Source organism: Homarus americanus, unplaced genomic scaffold, assembly GCF_018991925.1.
Source record: "Homarus americanus isolate GMGI-L3 unplaced genomic scaffold, GMGI_Hamer_2.0 scaffold46197, whole genome shotgun sequence".
Taxonomy (NCBI): domain Eukaryota; kingdom Metazoa; phylum Arthropoda; class Malacostraca; order Decapoda; family Nephropidae; genus Homarus; species Homarus americanus.
This window is the reverse complement of record NW_024723050.1, coordinates 2,997,012-3,013,397: the sequence shown is the minus strand read 5'-3', so window position 1 is coordinate 3,013,397 and position 16,386 is coordinate 2,997,012. Positions and strand designations below refer to the sequence as shown.

At 43.5% G+C, this 16,386-nt stretch overlaps 1 protein-coding gene across 2 annotated transcripts in view; it reads left to right on the top strand.

The window, feature by feature from the left end:
* Nucleotides 1-2,976: 2,976 nt before the first annotated feature.
* LOC121863271 (myosin heavy chain, muscle-like) overlaps nucleotides 2,977-16,386 on the top strand; it is a 34,299-nt gene continuing 20,889 nt past the window's right edge. The window contains exons 1-2 of one of the 2 annotated variants that reach the window (XM_042361844.1): nucleotides 2,977-3,290; nucleotides 7,661-7,856. In XM_042361844.1, coding sequence (XP_042217778.1) covers nucleotides 7,698-7,856 — 159 coding nt within the window. In that variant the 5' untranslated portion in view covers nucleotides 2,977-3,290; nucleotides 7,661-7,697. The remainder of the gene's footprint in view (nucleotides 3,291-7,660; nucleotides 7,857-16,386) is intronic. The other variant, XM_042361843.1, reaches the window with a different exon arrangement.

The following is a 16,386-nucleotide window of genomic DNA, read 5'->3' as shown; positions in this document are numbered from 1 at the left end:
TATGTTGAAAAGGCCCTTCACCCGGTATTCGATGTCCACCCCGCCGGGTAAATTGGCACTGGCACGAGTAGGGAAGACAGCCAAGAAAATGGAAAAGAGAGTTGGTGCCAATACACACCCTTGTTTAACCCCCGTTTGGATGGGAAAGAACTCAAAATGGGTGCCGTTGTGCAGGACACTGCCGTTCATGCCATTGCAGAGTTGCCTCACAACGGCGATGAATTTTGGTGGGCAGCCAAAACGGCTGAGGGTCCATCAGAGGGCTTCCCTGTTGACCGAGTCGAAGGCCTTGGTTAGGTCGATGAAAGTCATGTAATGTACAGGTCACGACGCTGTGTCACACACACACACGCGCGCGCACACACACGCGCGCGCGCACACACACACACACACACACACACACACACACACACACACACAGTCTTCTGGCTGCCAGCTCTTTCAATAAACCGTTAATTATTATTATTATTATTATTACACACAAACAAAGGAACGAAAACAATAAGAGCGTTTCACGTGACGTCACTGTTTGTTTACTTTCTGACTGTGGGCAAGAAAGCAGAGCGTCGCTTCCATCTGCCTGGCTCCAACATTAACATTTATATACAAATTGACTTAGTCCACGAATTTAAGTTTTACTTTGTAAGCATCAGCTTGAAAGTGTTTGTTTTTTATTGTGATTAGCCCACCAGGGCACAGGTCAATGACCCATTGACCCACGTCAGGACCGAGGGGGCGAAAATATAAATATCAATAATAATAAAAATATTAATAATAATAATAATAATAATAATAATAATAATAATAATAATAATAATAATAATAATAATAATAATAATAATATTAATAATAATAATAATAATAATAAATAAATAAATACAAAGATTAAAAAAGATAAATAGTGAGAAACAATATATGTATGTTGTGTTGTCAAAGTAAGAAACATTGAGACCCTGCAATTGTGTGTAAATGAGGCAGAAAGTCAGATCAGCAACCTGGGACTTGGTCACAATTTTTGTGATGCCATATGGCAGCAGGATCTACCATTAGACAACACGTTATGCTTCCAATATCTTCCCAGGCTACTAACATCAATAGTTATGTAGTTAAAGCTTGTACTGTACCTTCCATCACACACCCCAACAGTGAGGACGGGGACGTTAACCAAGCATTTCGTTATGCGTGAGGCAACTTTCTTATGGTCGGAGCCACAGTTAAAGGTGAACCTTATTAAGAGTCTGAGCAGTGACTTGGGTTACGCGGGAAGTTGATACAGGGGTTTATGTGGGTGGGGGGGATACGATGGTGACATCCATTTGGGTTGCAAATGTAAAATCATCTCCCATTACCTAGCTTAATCCTAATCTATTATTAATCTCAATGTTTCCTGGTTAGGGATAGATTAAGTTCAGAGTTAAGATGAGGGTTAACTAATATAACGGTGGGATAGATTAAGATTTTATACATGTGACAAACACAGATGCAAACATTTTAATTCTAAATGTGTTTATAAACCGCCAGGTACTGGCCGGTGCTGTACGCTGTCTCCAAAGACAATTATTGTTATGACAGTATTTACACAAATATAAGGGTGGTACAAAAACCTCTTTAATTTTATATAATGTAGAAAGAGACAAAACTATGACAGTGATCAGCTTAAGCAGCCGTAAAACTTACCTCCAGCCAAAGAACATCCAAGGGTGAGTTGGTCCCTTAAGGTGAACTGGGAGCGCCCGGGAATCGAAACACCGAACCCTGGAACAGAATTAATTACAGATTAAGTAACATTTCATTTCACTGTTGAATAAAATTTATTATAGAGTTGAAGATAAGAAGCTATAGGCTGTCTTAACTATACATCACTTAGCTTACGTTGTGGGGCAAGGTGGAGTGGCGGGACCCCGAGTTACTGTTGATGATTTATCCTTTAGTGTTGATCAGAATATCATGTTATAAATCTTCTAAGGAGATAAAACAGTGAGATTACTAAGGCGACAATGTTATCTGTATCTAAAGTACCAGGAAATAAATGATCGATCAGTTCTAAACTACTTAACATTATCATAAGTGTATAATTTTGTTCACTCATTACAGCTTTTGGTTGTCTGTATACAACTGGGGGCCACAAGAGCTTCCCGGGGTTCACAAGCCTCACAGTTGCCAGTACTCTTGGTCAGGGTAAACAACAATAACAATAATTCTTACACAACACATAAGTTTTCACCTAATTGCGACATAAGACAACATTACTGTAGTCTCTGCAGTAAAGAAAAACCATTTTAAAACCTATCTTTATATCGAAGCTTAAGTGATTCAGTTCTATAAGGTCAGACATAATATATAGTTTGGAGAGGAATATCTGACGTTTAAGAGCCTTTGAGATGTGCTGAGGCCTCACATCCCGGGTGGCTGGTCACCGTAGACTTCCCCAGCGCAGGGTTAAGCTTCTCCCTCCTAAACGACTCCAAGCTTTATTGTGCGTGACGATAAGGGGAAAGTGATGGTTTATAAGGTATTGATAAAGTTTTGTAGATGTATAATGAATGGAAACATTATGTCTCGGCAGGAATTTATGGTTATTGTCTTTTTTTTTTACGTATACAAAAAAGTCTCTCTCTCTCTCTCTCTCTCTCTCTCAGCTGTCATTGAGCGCTAACGTACGGAAATTCTTCACTGATGACAAACTCCCCCGCGTCGTGATTCAACTACGGGCGGTAACCTGTAGTATCTCTCTCTCTTTGTCCTAGTTTAATTCACCAAAAATTAAAAAAAAAATTGTCAAGGTGTAGGACGATGAGCGTAGATAAACTTAATTATTTAACCGTCACTGGAGGGCGCTAAATTTACATAATAGCGAATATCAAACTCATTCATAATTTTTCCAATGTCATAAAAAACGGGAAATCGAGACGTTCAGGGGGAGACTCGGATAGATCAGGGAATCCCCGAGCAATGACGGGATGCCACGAAAATAGTGCGAGGGTGGAGGTAGTAGGTGTGTTGGGACTGTTTGTCGGGCTCACTAGTCCTCACGCGCGCCTCCCCACAGCAACCACACCTCACCCACAGCTGCTACATACAGTCACCGCTACATACAGTCACCACCACATCCATCTACCACAACAGTCACTGCCACATCACCGCCATTGTCACCACGACACTTCTACCAATCGCGTCACACTGTACCTTCACACACGCCACAAAAAAATACACACACCCTAACCCAGTGATCGTTTTTTGTTGTATTTACTGTGATACTATACAAATTTACCTCAACTACAGAGCGACAAGTAAGTTTTAGTATTAAGCTAACTTATAATTTGGGGTTAGGTTAGGTTGGGTTAGGTTCTTACGAGATAGTGAATGAGTTAGAGAACATCCGGTGGTGTTTTGGTTGATGAGGTGTTAGGACTCATCAACACCATCTAGCGGGAGAGACAGACATGTGCAACTAGCGGCAACTAGGAAACGTGTGTGTGTGTGTGTGTGTGTACCCGCCGTATCCTGGCCCAGTGTGTAAATCCATCAACATTATAACCTTTTGTTGTCAATACTTAACTATTTTGTATTATGGTAAAAGACAGGATGGTGTGATGAGAAAGCGTCTAGAGGTGATGTCAGAAAATAAATAAATGTGTGAGGAAGTAAAAATGAGGCAATGACAGCAACAGGATATTATGTCAGCCGGGTCGGGAGGGGTACTGACACACACACACACACTCTACTCGGTCTTACCACCCCTCCCTCTTCCCTTCCTCTAATTCAGTATAAAAAAGGTATCATTAATCGTCAAGTGTACCAACGCGTTAATCACCTCATTTTTAAAACCAGTAATAAACGAGTAATTGTAATTAAATGCCATGACGGTCCCCAACTGTGAACCATATCGTTTATTACTTCCCATGAGTCACTGACGACCGGGTGTAAATATCCTCTGAGTCACTCAATATAATGAACACGGGACCCCAGACCTATAGCAGACTCACCAGTGGGTTAAATGCGAGTGTAACTTATCTCTTAAAGCAGTGTTACTATAAGTTTGTCAGTATGGCTGGATACCGTGTGAGTGTGTGTGTGTACTGTGGTGTGGCGGGTTGAGGCGCTCAGCTGTTATTAATGGCGCCAAATAATGCGGGCGCTCCTGTCTGGCTGGGTTCGCACGAGGCTATTTTGTTTGTCTGCCATTCGCTTATCTGGGTTAAATCGTTGTATTTACGCCTTGGCTTTTATGTATTTAATATACTATCACGTAAACCCTGTGTGCAGTGAGACAATAGACAAGGGAGAGAGAGAGAGAATACACTATATGTTCTGTTGCAACCACTAACCCTCCCCACATAAAATATCTAGCTAGGCTTGTTGCCCGTATATACCTAGATATATTGTCCTGAAGATACACCTACATCTTAAAAGCATCTATTATGTGTACTGTATATTCACATACTTTAAAACGTATACTCAGAGGTATATATTTTCCATAAAGGATCTTATATATATATTAACAAATTGATGTGCATAATTATAAGTGTATTACTAACATGAGTGAACTATGGAATGTATGTGACATGATCTGTGACTTGTTAGTAGGGTTTATTAACCAATAGTACATAAAGGTAAATATTATGTTGGACGAGATACAAGTGTTTAATTATACATACATACATACATACATACATACATACATACATACATACATACATACATACATACGGTTAGGTTAGATTAAGTTAGTTTAGGATTTATTATATTAGGCTGGGTTTGGGAAAGTTAGTTGGGGATAATTTAGTTTAGGACGGGTAAAATTGGGTTGATTTAAGTTAGTTTATGGATATATGAGGTTAAGACAGATTAGGGTGGAATAGCTTAGCTTAGGTAAATTTATGAAAGACTAAGCAAGATTAGGTTAGGTTAGGTTGGGATATATCTGTATTAAATTAGACTTGAGTAACGAACATTCACACAGGTCAGAGCTAAAATGAATTCATATTACAGGTAGGTGTAATTAAGGTGTGTGTGGGGCGGAATTACCTAATGATTAAGAATTGTAGTGAAATAATAATAATATACGGATTCTTGCGTGTGTGTGTGTGTGTGTGTGTGTGAGCTAGGTACTGTCACGTAGCCTGTGTTGTGTATCCTGTAGGGGGGAGGAGGTGCCCCTGCCTACCTCCTCCCTCCCCCTCCTCTTCACCCCCTACCATCACGTTACTTTCTTCCATTCTATCAATCTATCTTTCCTTTACACTACTTCTCTCCCACTCATTCCCTCCCCATCCCCTCTCTATGCCCCTTGTCCCCTTTCCCCCTCCCCACTCACTCTCGCTTATTTTCTTTCCCTCCCCACCCACTCTCCCTCTCACCCACCCACTCTCTTTTCCTTCCCCTCTCCCTTCTTCTCTCCCACTCCCCTCTAGGCGACCACACGGAGGCTGTCAGGGAGTGTTGTGTCGCGGTCAGTGCTGGCGGACATATTGACCTGTTGACTGTGTGTGTGTGTGTGTGTGTGTGTGTGTGGAGGAAGGGAGGTGAGAAGGGAAAGAGAACGGGAGGACGGGAAGGAGGAAATGAAGGAAAGGGTGAAAAGGAAGGAGACAAAGAAGGTGAAGAAATAAAGGGTTAGGAGAGAGAGAGAGAGAGAGAGAGAGAGAGAGAGAGAGAGAGAGAGAGAGAGAGAGAGAGAGAGAGAGAGAGAGAGAGAGAGAGAGAGAGAGAGAGAGAGAGAGACAAACCTCTTCATAAAACATCAAACCAACGAACCTTCAAACCACTGAACCCATCGACCCAATAAACACCAGGAACAGTGAACCTCCGAACCACTGGAGCTTCAGACTAGTGTATAATAGCAAAACAATAGCTCCCATTATCTGTTATAGCTTATACAGTATTATATCTTGTTATAGCTTATATGCCTCCTATTATAGCTTATATTGTTATAGCATATTATATGTTATTAACTTGATACCTGTTATATCTAGGGTGGATCTTTTACAGCAATTACAATATTTTTTAGTATGTTATGTTATTGTTGAATGCATGTTTAGTTATCAATTATCATATTTCTGTAATTGTTATTTGTCATCATTGGTATTTCTAGTGTTATTGTTATTTCGGTTATTTTTTTGCGATTGGTCTTTATATGAATGGATGGCTGTATGTTTGTATGTATGTATGTGATCCCGTATGTGTGTGTGTGTGTGTGTGTGTGTGTGTGTGTGTGTGTGTGTGTGTCCTTATTAAGACTGACAGACACATCACTGTAAATTACGAGATGGAACCCAGTATTGTATTCTCTTCTTCCTGTTCTTCTCTTCTTCCTGTTCTTCTCTTCTTCCTGTTCTTCTCTTCCTGTTCTTCTCTTCTTGTTCTTCTCTTCTTCCTATTCTTTTATTATTATTATTATTCCTTCTCTTTTTCTTCTTGTTCTCTTCTTCCTATCCTCTTTTTTTCCTGTTGTCTTCCAGTTTTGGTCTTCCTGTTCTTTTCTTCCGTTCTTCTTGTTCTCTTATTCCTCTTTTTCTATTTTCTTAGTCTTTCTCTCTCTCTTATTTTCTTTTCCTGTCATTCTTGTCTTTGTGTTTTTTCTTGTTTTCATTATTATTTTATTTCCTTCTACTTATTGCTGTTTACTCTCCCTTTTCCGCGCTTCATTCTGTTTTTTGCCTTTTCTCTCTTTCTTTTTTTTCATCATTCTCTTCTTTACTTTTCTTCTTTTACTCTTCTTTCTTCACCTTCCGTTCGTTGTCCTTCATTTATTTTTTTGAATTCTTCTTTCTTTCATTTCTTCATTTGCATTTTCTTTTTTCTTTCATTTCTCTTTTCTTCATTTCAGTTTTTCTTTCTTTCGTCGTCTTCTTTCTAATATACTATAGGTCTAGCCGTCTGTCTGTCTGTCTGTCTGTTCTGGGCAGCCGAAACGGCACAATCGTTTATCATCAAACTTGGTGGAAAAATCGCAAAAAATTCGTAGAGTTGAACAAACCTGGTCCCATGTCGATGGTTTCTTTAGGAAGGCATTAATTAACCATTTTATTTACGATGGAAAACGATGCAAGTCTACGGACTTGGCGCACCCTCATTCGCTGTACGCTGTCACGAGCGTTAAAACTTTTACAAGGGCACGAAGGGCCCGCGATCACTTGTATTCTTTTATAATAGTCAGTTGGGTAGTAAGTCAGTCAGTCAGTCAGTTAATTAGTCAGTTAGGTGATCAGTCTATTAGTCAGTTAGTTGGTTAGTCTGTTGGTCAGTCTATTGGTCGGTTATTGATCAGTCTATTAGTCAGTCAGTCGATCGATCAATCAGTCACTCAGTCAATTAGTGAGTTAGTTAATCAGTCAGTCAGTCGGTCGATCAACCAGTCAGCCAATTAATGAGTCAGTAAGTCAGTCAGCAAGTTATCCAGTCAATCAGTCTATCAGGCAGTGATTCAGGCAATTTATCAGTGAATATCTTAATCAGTGAGTCAGTTACTTATTAATGTATCAGTGGCCTGTCCCTTGTTCTACAGTGCAGTCTCTTTAATTTGTTTAGTATAAGGTGTTAGGTGCTATACCTCTCTCTCTCTCTCCTTCCTATACGACCTCTTAATTCTATTTAGTACGGAGCTTCATACTCTCTCTCTCTCTCTCTCTCTCTCTCTCTCTCTCTCTCTCTCTCTCAGACACACACCCACCCCTCTCACCGCCTCTCCCTGCAGGATGAACTCCCGCATCGTGTCGCTGCGCCGCGGGGTGGAAGAGCTCGAGTCAAGGGTGACCTGCCTGGAGGAGCAGGTAGACCAGGAGGCGCTGCTGGGGGTGGAGGCTCACCACGTCCTCAAGAACGCCAACAGACACGCCCAAGAACTCACATTCCAGGTCAGTGCCATCACGTTCTTCACTAATTATTACATTTCATTCACGTGTTCACTTTGTTTTACGGAGGTAGTGGTTTGTCCGAGTCACACATGAGGATCCTCCGTCAGGTAGGTCCTTCGGTCTTAAGTGCTTCTTATTCCCCTGATCTATTAATCTGTCAGGGAGGTGGTGGGATATAGAGGGGTTAGTCGGTCCGTGTCGAGGATTAACTTCCTTCTGTTCTTCGCCTGTGAGGTTTCTGGTCTTCCCCACTCGATAAACTCCCTGTTGGAACCAATGGCTTTATCTGTTTAGGTGTGGACGTGAGGAGGCGACAGGACCTTACTAGGGAAGTGGTGGGAGTGTAAGGCGTGACAGTATATTGCTGGGGAAGTGCTGGGCGTTGTTGTTAGTTTAGCTACCATGGGGAATATTGGGGAGGGTGGAGGGAAGGGAGGGAAAGGGAAGGAGGGGGAGGGGGGGAGATACGACCCACATAAAAATCGTTCTCGCTGTAAGACATTTATGGAGATTTTTTACAATTGTTTTTTGTTTATATTTTTTCTAACGGGCATTAGCCCACATGGGCACAGGTCAGTTTATGACCCACATCAAGGCCTGGTGGGTGAAAATATAACAAAATAAAATCAATAAAACTTAATATAAATAATAATAATAGTAATAATAATAATAATATTAATAATATTAATAATAATAATAATAAAATGAATAATAATAATAATAATAAAATGAATAATAATAATAATAATAATAATAATAATAATAATAATAATAAAATGAATAATAATAATAATAATAATAATAATAATAATAAAATGAATAATAATAATAATAATAATAATAATAATAATAAAATGAATAATAATAATAATAATAATAATAATAATAATAATAATAATAAAGAGCCATAAATAAATACGAAAATTAAAAAAATATAAATAGTGAGAAACAATATATTGTTTGTTGTGTTGCCAGTAGTAAGAGAAACAATTGAGACCCTGCAATTGTGTGTAAATGAAGCAGAAAGTCAGATGAGCAACCTGGGACTTGGTCACAATTTTCGTGATGCCATATGGCAGCAGGGTCTACCATTAGACAACACATTATGCTTCAAATATCTTCCCAGGCAGTAGTACCTCCCTGTAGTTCTCATACGTCTACTTTAACCAATCTCTCATCTCCATTATCTCCGTCTCAATCATCTCCATCATCATCTTTATCTCTCATCTCCATTATCTCCGTCTCAATCATCTCCATCATCATCTTTATCTCTCATCTCCATTATCTCCGTCTCAATCATCTCCATCATCATCTTTATCTCTCATCTCCATTATCTCCGTCTCAATCATCTCCATCATCATCTTTATCTCTCATCTCCATTATCTCCGTCTCAATCATCTCCATCATCATCTTTATCTCTCATCTCCATTATCTCCGTCTCAATCATTCCATCATCATCTTATCTCTCATCTCCAGCCTCTTCAACGTCAACTTTATCTCTCATCTCCATTGGTCCAGATTCCTGACTCACATTCCAACCATTCCAGATTCCCACTGGTTGCATTTCAAGCGATTCCGAATTTCTCTTGACTACATTCCCAGTAAATTCCAGTCGCTCACTTGTTGAACACACTTCTCTCTGTCTCTCTCACACACACACACACACACACACACACACACACACACACACACACACACACACACACACACACACACACACACACACACACACACACACACACACAAATCAGATCATACAACACACCCACACCAGATGGTCAGTCGGGGTGAGTCAGTTCAGTGAGTCAGTTCGGAGACTCATTCCCGTGACTCGGTTTCACTACGGAGAGCGAACTATCGTCAGTAACCGTACATGATCGGTTAGGACCAGTCGGAAGTTTCCCAAAATATCGAAATACATAGTACAGTAGTTATCGCTAATTATCTCTATTTAGTGTATAGTTTTTATGTCTATTTCTATACATCTATCTATTCATCTCTACCTGCACGTATATTTCTATCTATATATCTCAATCACCGTTTATATATCTCTAAATCAGTTTATATATCTGTCAATGTGGCTATATATCTGTTAATCTCTGTCTATGTATCTGTTAATATCTATTTATCTGTCTATATCTGTCTGTCAATCTGTTATTTCCTCTATAAACCCATACCTGTCTACCTCTCTCAACTCTACCCGGCTATCACATCCTGTAAGCAATGGAGGAGGAGGAGGAGGAGGAGGCCCTAACCCTAAGATATCTGAACACGAGATAAAACTATCTTTGCCGCCACCTAACAGAGACGTGCTGCCCATGTTTATGATATCAACGGTGGTGAGGGGAGGGGGGGAATACGCCTTTGGGGAGGTTGGGAACGGGAAAGGAACAAACCGTGGGAAGGGAAGAGAGGAAGGGAGAGAATACGCCTTTGGAGAGGTTGGGAACGGGAAAGGAACAAACCGTGGGAAGGGAAGAGAGGAAGGGAGAGAATACGCCTTTGGGGAGGTTGGGAACGGGAAAGGAACAAACCGTGGGAAGGGAAGAGAGGAAGGGAGAGAATACGCCTTTGGGGAGGTTGGGGAACGGGAAAGGAACAAACCGTGGGAAGGGAAGAGAGGAAGGGAGAGAATACGCCTTTTGGGGAGGTTGGGGAACGGGAAAGGAAACAAACTGTGGAAGGGAAGAGAGGAAGGGAGAGAATACGCCTTTGGGGAGGTTACCGTGAAGGGAGAATGCCTTTGGGGAGTTGGGAACGGAAAGGAACAAACCGTGGGAAGGGAAGAGAGAAGGAGAGAATACGCTGGGGAGGTTAAACGGGAAAGGAACAAACCGTGGAAGGGAAGAGAGGAAGGGAGAGAATACGCCTTTGGGGGGAGGTTAGGAACGGAAAGGAAACAAACCGTGGGAAGGGAAGAGAGGAAGGGAGAGACATGCCTAGGGGAGGTTGGGGAACGGGAAAGGAACAAACCGTGGAAGGGGAAGAGAGGAAGGGAGAGAATACGCCTTTGGGGGGAGGTTGGGGGAACGGGAAAGGAACAAACCGTGGGAAGGGAAGAGAGAAGGGAGAGAATACGCCTTTGGGGAGGTTGGGAACGGGAAAGGAACAAACCGTGGGAAGGGAAGAGAGGAAGGGAGAGAATACGCCTTTGGGGAGGTTGGGAACGGGAAAGGAACAAACCGTGGGAAGGGAAGAGAGGAAGGGAGAGAATACGCCTTTGGGTAGGTTGGGAACGGGAAAGGAACACACCGTGGGAAGGGAAGAGAGGAAGGGAGAGAATACGCCTTTGGGGAGGTTGGGAACAGGAAAGGAACAGTTGATAGGAGGCGAGAAGTAGTTCGTGTGTAGTTAAGAGAGGGGGGGGAATATTAGCCAACAAGGAGGGAAGAAGGAGGGAGGAGAGCAGTGTGTGTGTGTACAGTGGAGGGCGGGGAGCAACACACAGCTGACACACACACACACAACGTGGACAGCGGCAGCGAGGCGAGATTTGTCGGCATGATGGGAGGCGACGGTGTTCCCAGTGATGACTGATGTGAGATACTGGCGGGCCACGGGAGAGAAGAGGAGCCTACAGGGAGGGAGGGTTAGTCTACAGTGTGTGTGTGTGTGTGTGTGTGTGTGTCGGAAAGAAAGAAACTAGTTCCCTGTAAAAATAGGATTACGTCAAGGTGTGTGTAGTGTAGTGTTGACGTAATGTGTTTATGGACGGGGAGGGTGAGTGAGGCAGGACCAGGGAAGATGAAGTACAGATGGATATGAATCAACACCTGTTCTACTGAATGATTCAAATATAAAAAATAAATAAACTATTGGGACATGAGTCGATAAATGTTTTATAATAAAAATCTGATATTGTTAAAGTGAAGAAAAATAAAACGATACTAATGTTTTCTATAATGGAGACAGAACAGAGACATGTTCCAGACAATAGATGTATCAACAAACTGATCAACTGAACCACCAGTACCAGAGAGAGAGAGAGAGAGAGAGAGAGAAGGATGACACTGGGTAATACCTGACCCAACATTAGAGACAGGATGTGAAGCTTGGACACAGTAGACGTATATAACACAGGAGTGAGGGAAATAATGTACTTGAGAGTAACAAGAGGAAGTGAGAGGAGTAAAGGACAAAGCAGATGAGAGTTTACTAAGATGGTATAAGGATATATTGAGAAACTGAAGAATGAGAGAAGTGGTAAATGGAATGTTTAATAAAGATGTGGATGTTAAGAGAGAAGAAAAGACCAAGAAGATGTAAGGATGAGAGGGGGAAGGTCCTGGATAAAGGAGGGAAGGGAGGGAGGGGAACTAAAAATCCAGAAAGCAGAGGCGTGCGTGCATGAAAGGATACCATGGCGCCAGGGGTAGAGGGTGATGCTGGGGAGGTGGGGGATGGGGAGGGGGGTGATGCTGGGGTGGTGGGGTGATGCTGGGGAGGTGGGGGTGATGCTGGGGAGGTGGGGGGTGATGCTGGGGTGGTGGGGTGATGCTGGGTGGTAGGGGTGATGCTGGGGTGGTGGGGGTGATGCTGGAGAGGTGGTGGGGTGGGGGGTGATGCTGGGGAGGTGGGGATGATGCTGGGGAGGTGGGGGTGATGCTGCTGATGGGGAGGTTGGGGTGATGCTGGGGAGGTGGGGGTGATGCTGGGGAGGTTGGGGGTGATGCTGGGAGGTGGGGTGATGCTGGGGAGGTGGGGGTGATGCTGGGGAGGTTGGGGATGATGCTGGGGAGGTGGGGGTGATGCTGGGGAGGTGGGGGTGATGCTGGGGTGGTGGGGGTGATGCTGGGGTGGTAGGGTGATGCTGGGGTGGTGGGGTGATGCTGGAGGTGGTGGGTGGTGGTGGGGGGTGGGGGGGGGGGTGGGGGTGATGCTAGGGAGGTGGGGGTGAGGGAGGAGATGCTGGGGAGGTGGGGGTGATGCTGGGGAGGTTGGGGGTGATGCTGGGAGGTGATGCTGGGGAGGTGGGGTGATGCTGGGGAGGTTGGGGATGATGCTGAGGAGGTGGGGGTGATGCTGGGGTGGTGGGGTGATGCTGGGGTGGTGGGGGTGATGGTGGGGAGGTGGGGGTGAGGTGGGGAGGTGGGGTGATGCTGGGGAGGTGGGGTGGGGGTGATGCTGGGGAGGTGGGGGTGATGCTGGGGGAGGTGGGGAGGGAGGGGGGTGATGCTGGGGGGTGTTGGGGGTGATGCTGGGGAGGTTGGGGGGTGATGCTGGGGAGGGGGGGTGATGCTGGGGAGGTTGGGGTGATGCTGGGGAGGTGGGGGTGATGCTGGGGTGTTGGGGGGTGATGCTGGGGAGGTTGGGGTGATGCTGGGAGGTGGGGGTGATGCTGGGGAGGTTGGGGGTGATGCTGGGGAGGTTGGGGTGATGCTGGGGAGGTGGGGGTGATGCTGGGGAGGTGGGGTGATGCTGGGGAGGTGGGGGTGATGCTGGGGAGGTGGGGGTGATGCTGGGGAGGTGGGGGTGATGCTGCCTTTGTGTGAAGTGACAAAAAAAAGAGATTTTATGAACTTGTGGGAAAATACCATAAAAGAACACAACTGTTGCAACACTTTAAAGAGGATGAATTTTACTGAATGTTGACGGTGAGTTTTATTCCGGTCACCTGCACCATGCGGCAAAGGGGCTACAGAAGTGGGTAAAATGTGACTCGTATCACACATCGAACTCCAGTACAGCTACCCTGGACAATACTGAACAACTAGCAGGAGTACCTGACACTGTACCACACCTCCTTTAGGAAGTACTGTAGGTCTGTTGACATCATGTTACAAAAAAAAACAAATTCCTGCTGGATAAAAATTCATCCGTGACACATATCAGGTGGAGTAGTCTGCACCAGCCAGCGGAGGGTCATGGTGAGAGCCTCTTAGTTGTCTCACAACACAGTAAGTAATGCAGATTGAATTAACTCACCAACACAACTTGTAAAGGTTACAGAGCCTCGGGTGAACAGCATTATGGAGCGTGGTGCCCTCGCCTAATGAAAGCAGGAACCCCATAACCCGCGTGGAGGCCATCCTGGTGGCCAGCAGCTGGTGGTAATGACCCAGCCAGGCTTATCCTGCCACCCTCCTACTGGGGACCCGACCTCGCTCCTCCCACCCAGTATTATAATTACAAAGTTTATTTATAAATACCAACACAAACACACAGCCAAGTATTACCTGAAGGTACCGTCCTCCCCTGTGGTGTCAGCACAAGTACAGATTTAACTACAAGTATAAAAGAAAATTACAGTAATTTTCATTTGATTACAGTAGCATAAATGCCACACCTAGACACAGAGAACTAATTAAACTAATCTTCTATGCATAGTAATAACATCATCTCCAACACAGAGACTCATACAATAAATCATCCCCCTTAACCTGGCATCTAATTGGTTCATTTAAGCTACGACACAAATAAGGCATCTCAAAGGATCGCGCCTTGAGTCTTCCTCCTGACTGGGGAAGGAAGTAAGGACGCGTATATCTGGCTCATTACGACGCGGCACAAGGATGAATTCTCGAGGTTCTTAACACAAATTTTCTCCGTAACTGAAGATGTAAGAAGATTCTTAGTCACATAAGCGCCAAAATGACGACGAAAATGCAGAGAGTTTGGTATAACTAGACACGTTTTCTTATCCCCTTTAAGGAGAAAAGAAAATTGCTCACGCATCTTAAGAGACTCCGGCTTCAGGGTTGCCCGACATTACCCGAACTCTGTTATTCTGGCGACGGGAAATTTATGTTTATTTTCGCGGATCTCGTACGTTATGTTGTTGGTGATTCATGTTTATTTATTTTGTTTAACCTCGCGAATATTGCTCGTGTGATGCACTTTTAAAGCTGGGATTTAAACAGATGAATGAGTGCAATTATTCACCTTTGTTGTGCATAAAAGGAATATTAGAATTCTGTTTCGCTCCAAAAAATAACATCCGCCATATGTCGACCAACAGTCGCCCATAAACAAACAAAAAATAGATTTTTTTTCTTTTTACTGTAATTGATATTTGCAGTTGTACAATATATATAAATATATATATATAAATATATATATATATATATATATATATATATATATATATATATATATATATATATATATATATATATATATATATATATATATATATATATATAATTCTATGGTTTAATACAGCACATAACGTACAATTCTCCAACTAAATGGCAACATGTAAAGTATAAAATTTATTTCTCAACCTACGACATAAAGACGGCGCTCAAAATGGCGCCGAGAGTAAACTGACACTATCGTAAACAAAATCTCACAGGATTATTATTCAAATTCTAAAAAAAACACAAAAAACACAACTGCTTTCGGTAGAGTCTCAGTGCAATTCGGACTCCATCTTGTCTGTCATTTGAGCATCGTAACACAGGAGAGCTTTTAATCTCAGGCTTCCACACGTGAAAACATTCCCTCCCATAGTAAGAACTTCCTCCATCAGTGAGGTCAGGTGAGGCAGTGAGGTTCGCCATCTCAGCTTATTTCATCTGATGATTAATAACCCGGATGGTACCTGGGAGGTTAGGTTAGGTTACCGTTAGATTAGGTTAGGTTAGGTTAGGTTAGGTTACCGTTAGAGTGGTTAATCATCAGCTGAATTAAGGTCGAGAGGAAGGGAAGAAGGGGGGGGGGCGAATCTTCAGGTGACCTAAATTACCAAGGGAAGGTGTGAGGCGACGAGCGGTGTCAGGGCTCCAGTAACACATCGTGGCTGCCTCAGAGGAAGTTAATGGGCGGAATATAATACTAACACACTTCATCCCAGGATTCTGAGTGATTCTTAATATCCTTAGTTAAAAAGACTCTTGCACCATGGTTTTTGAAGTGATTCCTGTACCATGATTCCTAGAGATTCTTCCACCATCATTAGTCGTGATTTTTGTACCATGATTCCTAATGATTCTTGTACAATGATCCTTGAAGTGATTCTTGCGTGTGAAATATTAGATCCTCCTTTTAAATTCCCCTTAAAAATGCTTTATCAGTGACACAACAATGGCGACGAAACTGTACTGAGACTTCAAGATGACGCTTAACAATACCCGAACAGACAGCAGTTACCACCCACCCCCTCCTTACCCTCCTCCTCTTCCTCCTTACCCTCCTCCTCTTCCTCCTTACCCTCCTCCTCTTCCTCCTTACCCTCCTCCTCTTCCTCCTTACACCCTCCTCCACCTCTTACCCTCCCCTCCACTCTTACCCTTCCTCTTCCTCCTTACCCTCCTCCTCTTCCTCCTACCCTCCTCCTCTTCACCATACCCTCCTCTCTCCTCCTTACCCTCCCTCTTCCTCATATCCTCCTCCTTCCTCCTTACCCTCCTCCCTCTTCCTTCTTACCCTCCTCCTCTCCTCCCCTTACCCTCCTCCTCCGCCTCCTTACCCTCACCTCTTCCTCCTTACCTCCCCTCCTCTTCCTCCCTTACCTCTCCTCTTCCTCCTTACCCTCCTCCCTCTTCCTCCTTACCCTCTTCCTCTTCCTCCTTACCCTCCTCCTCTTCCT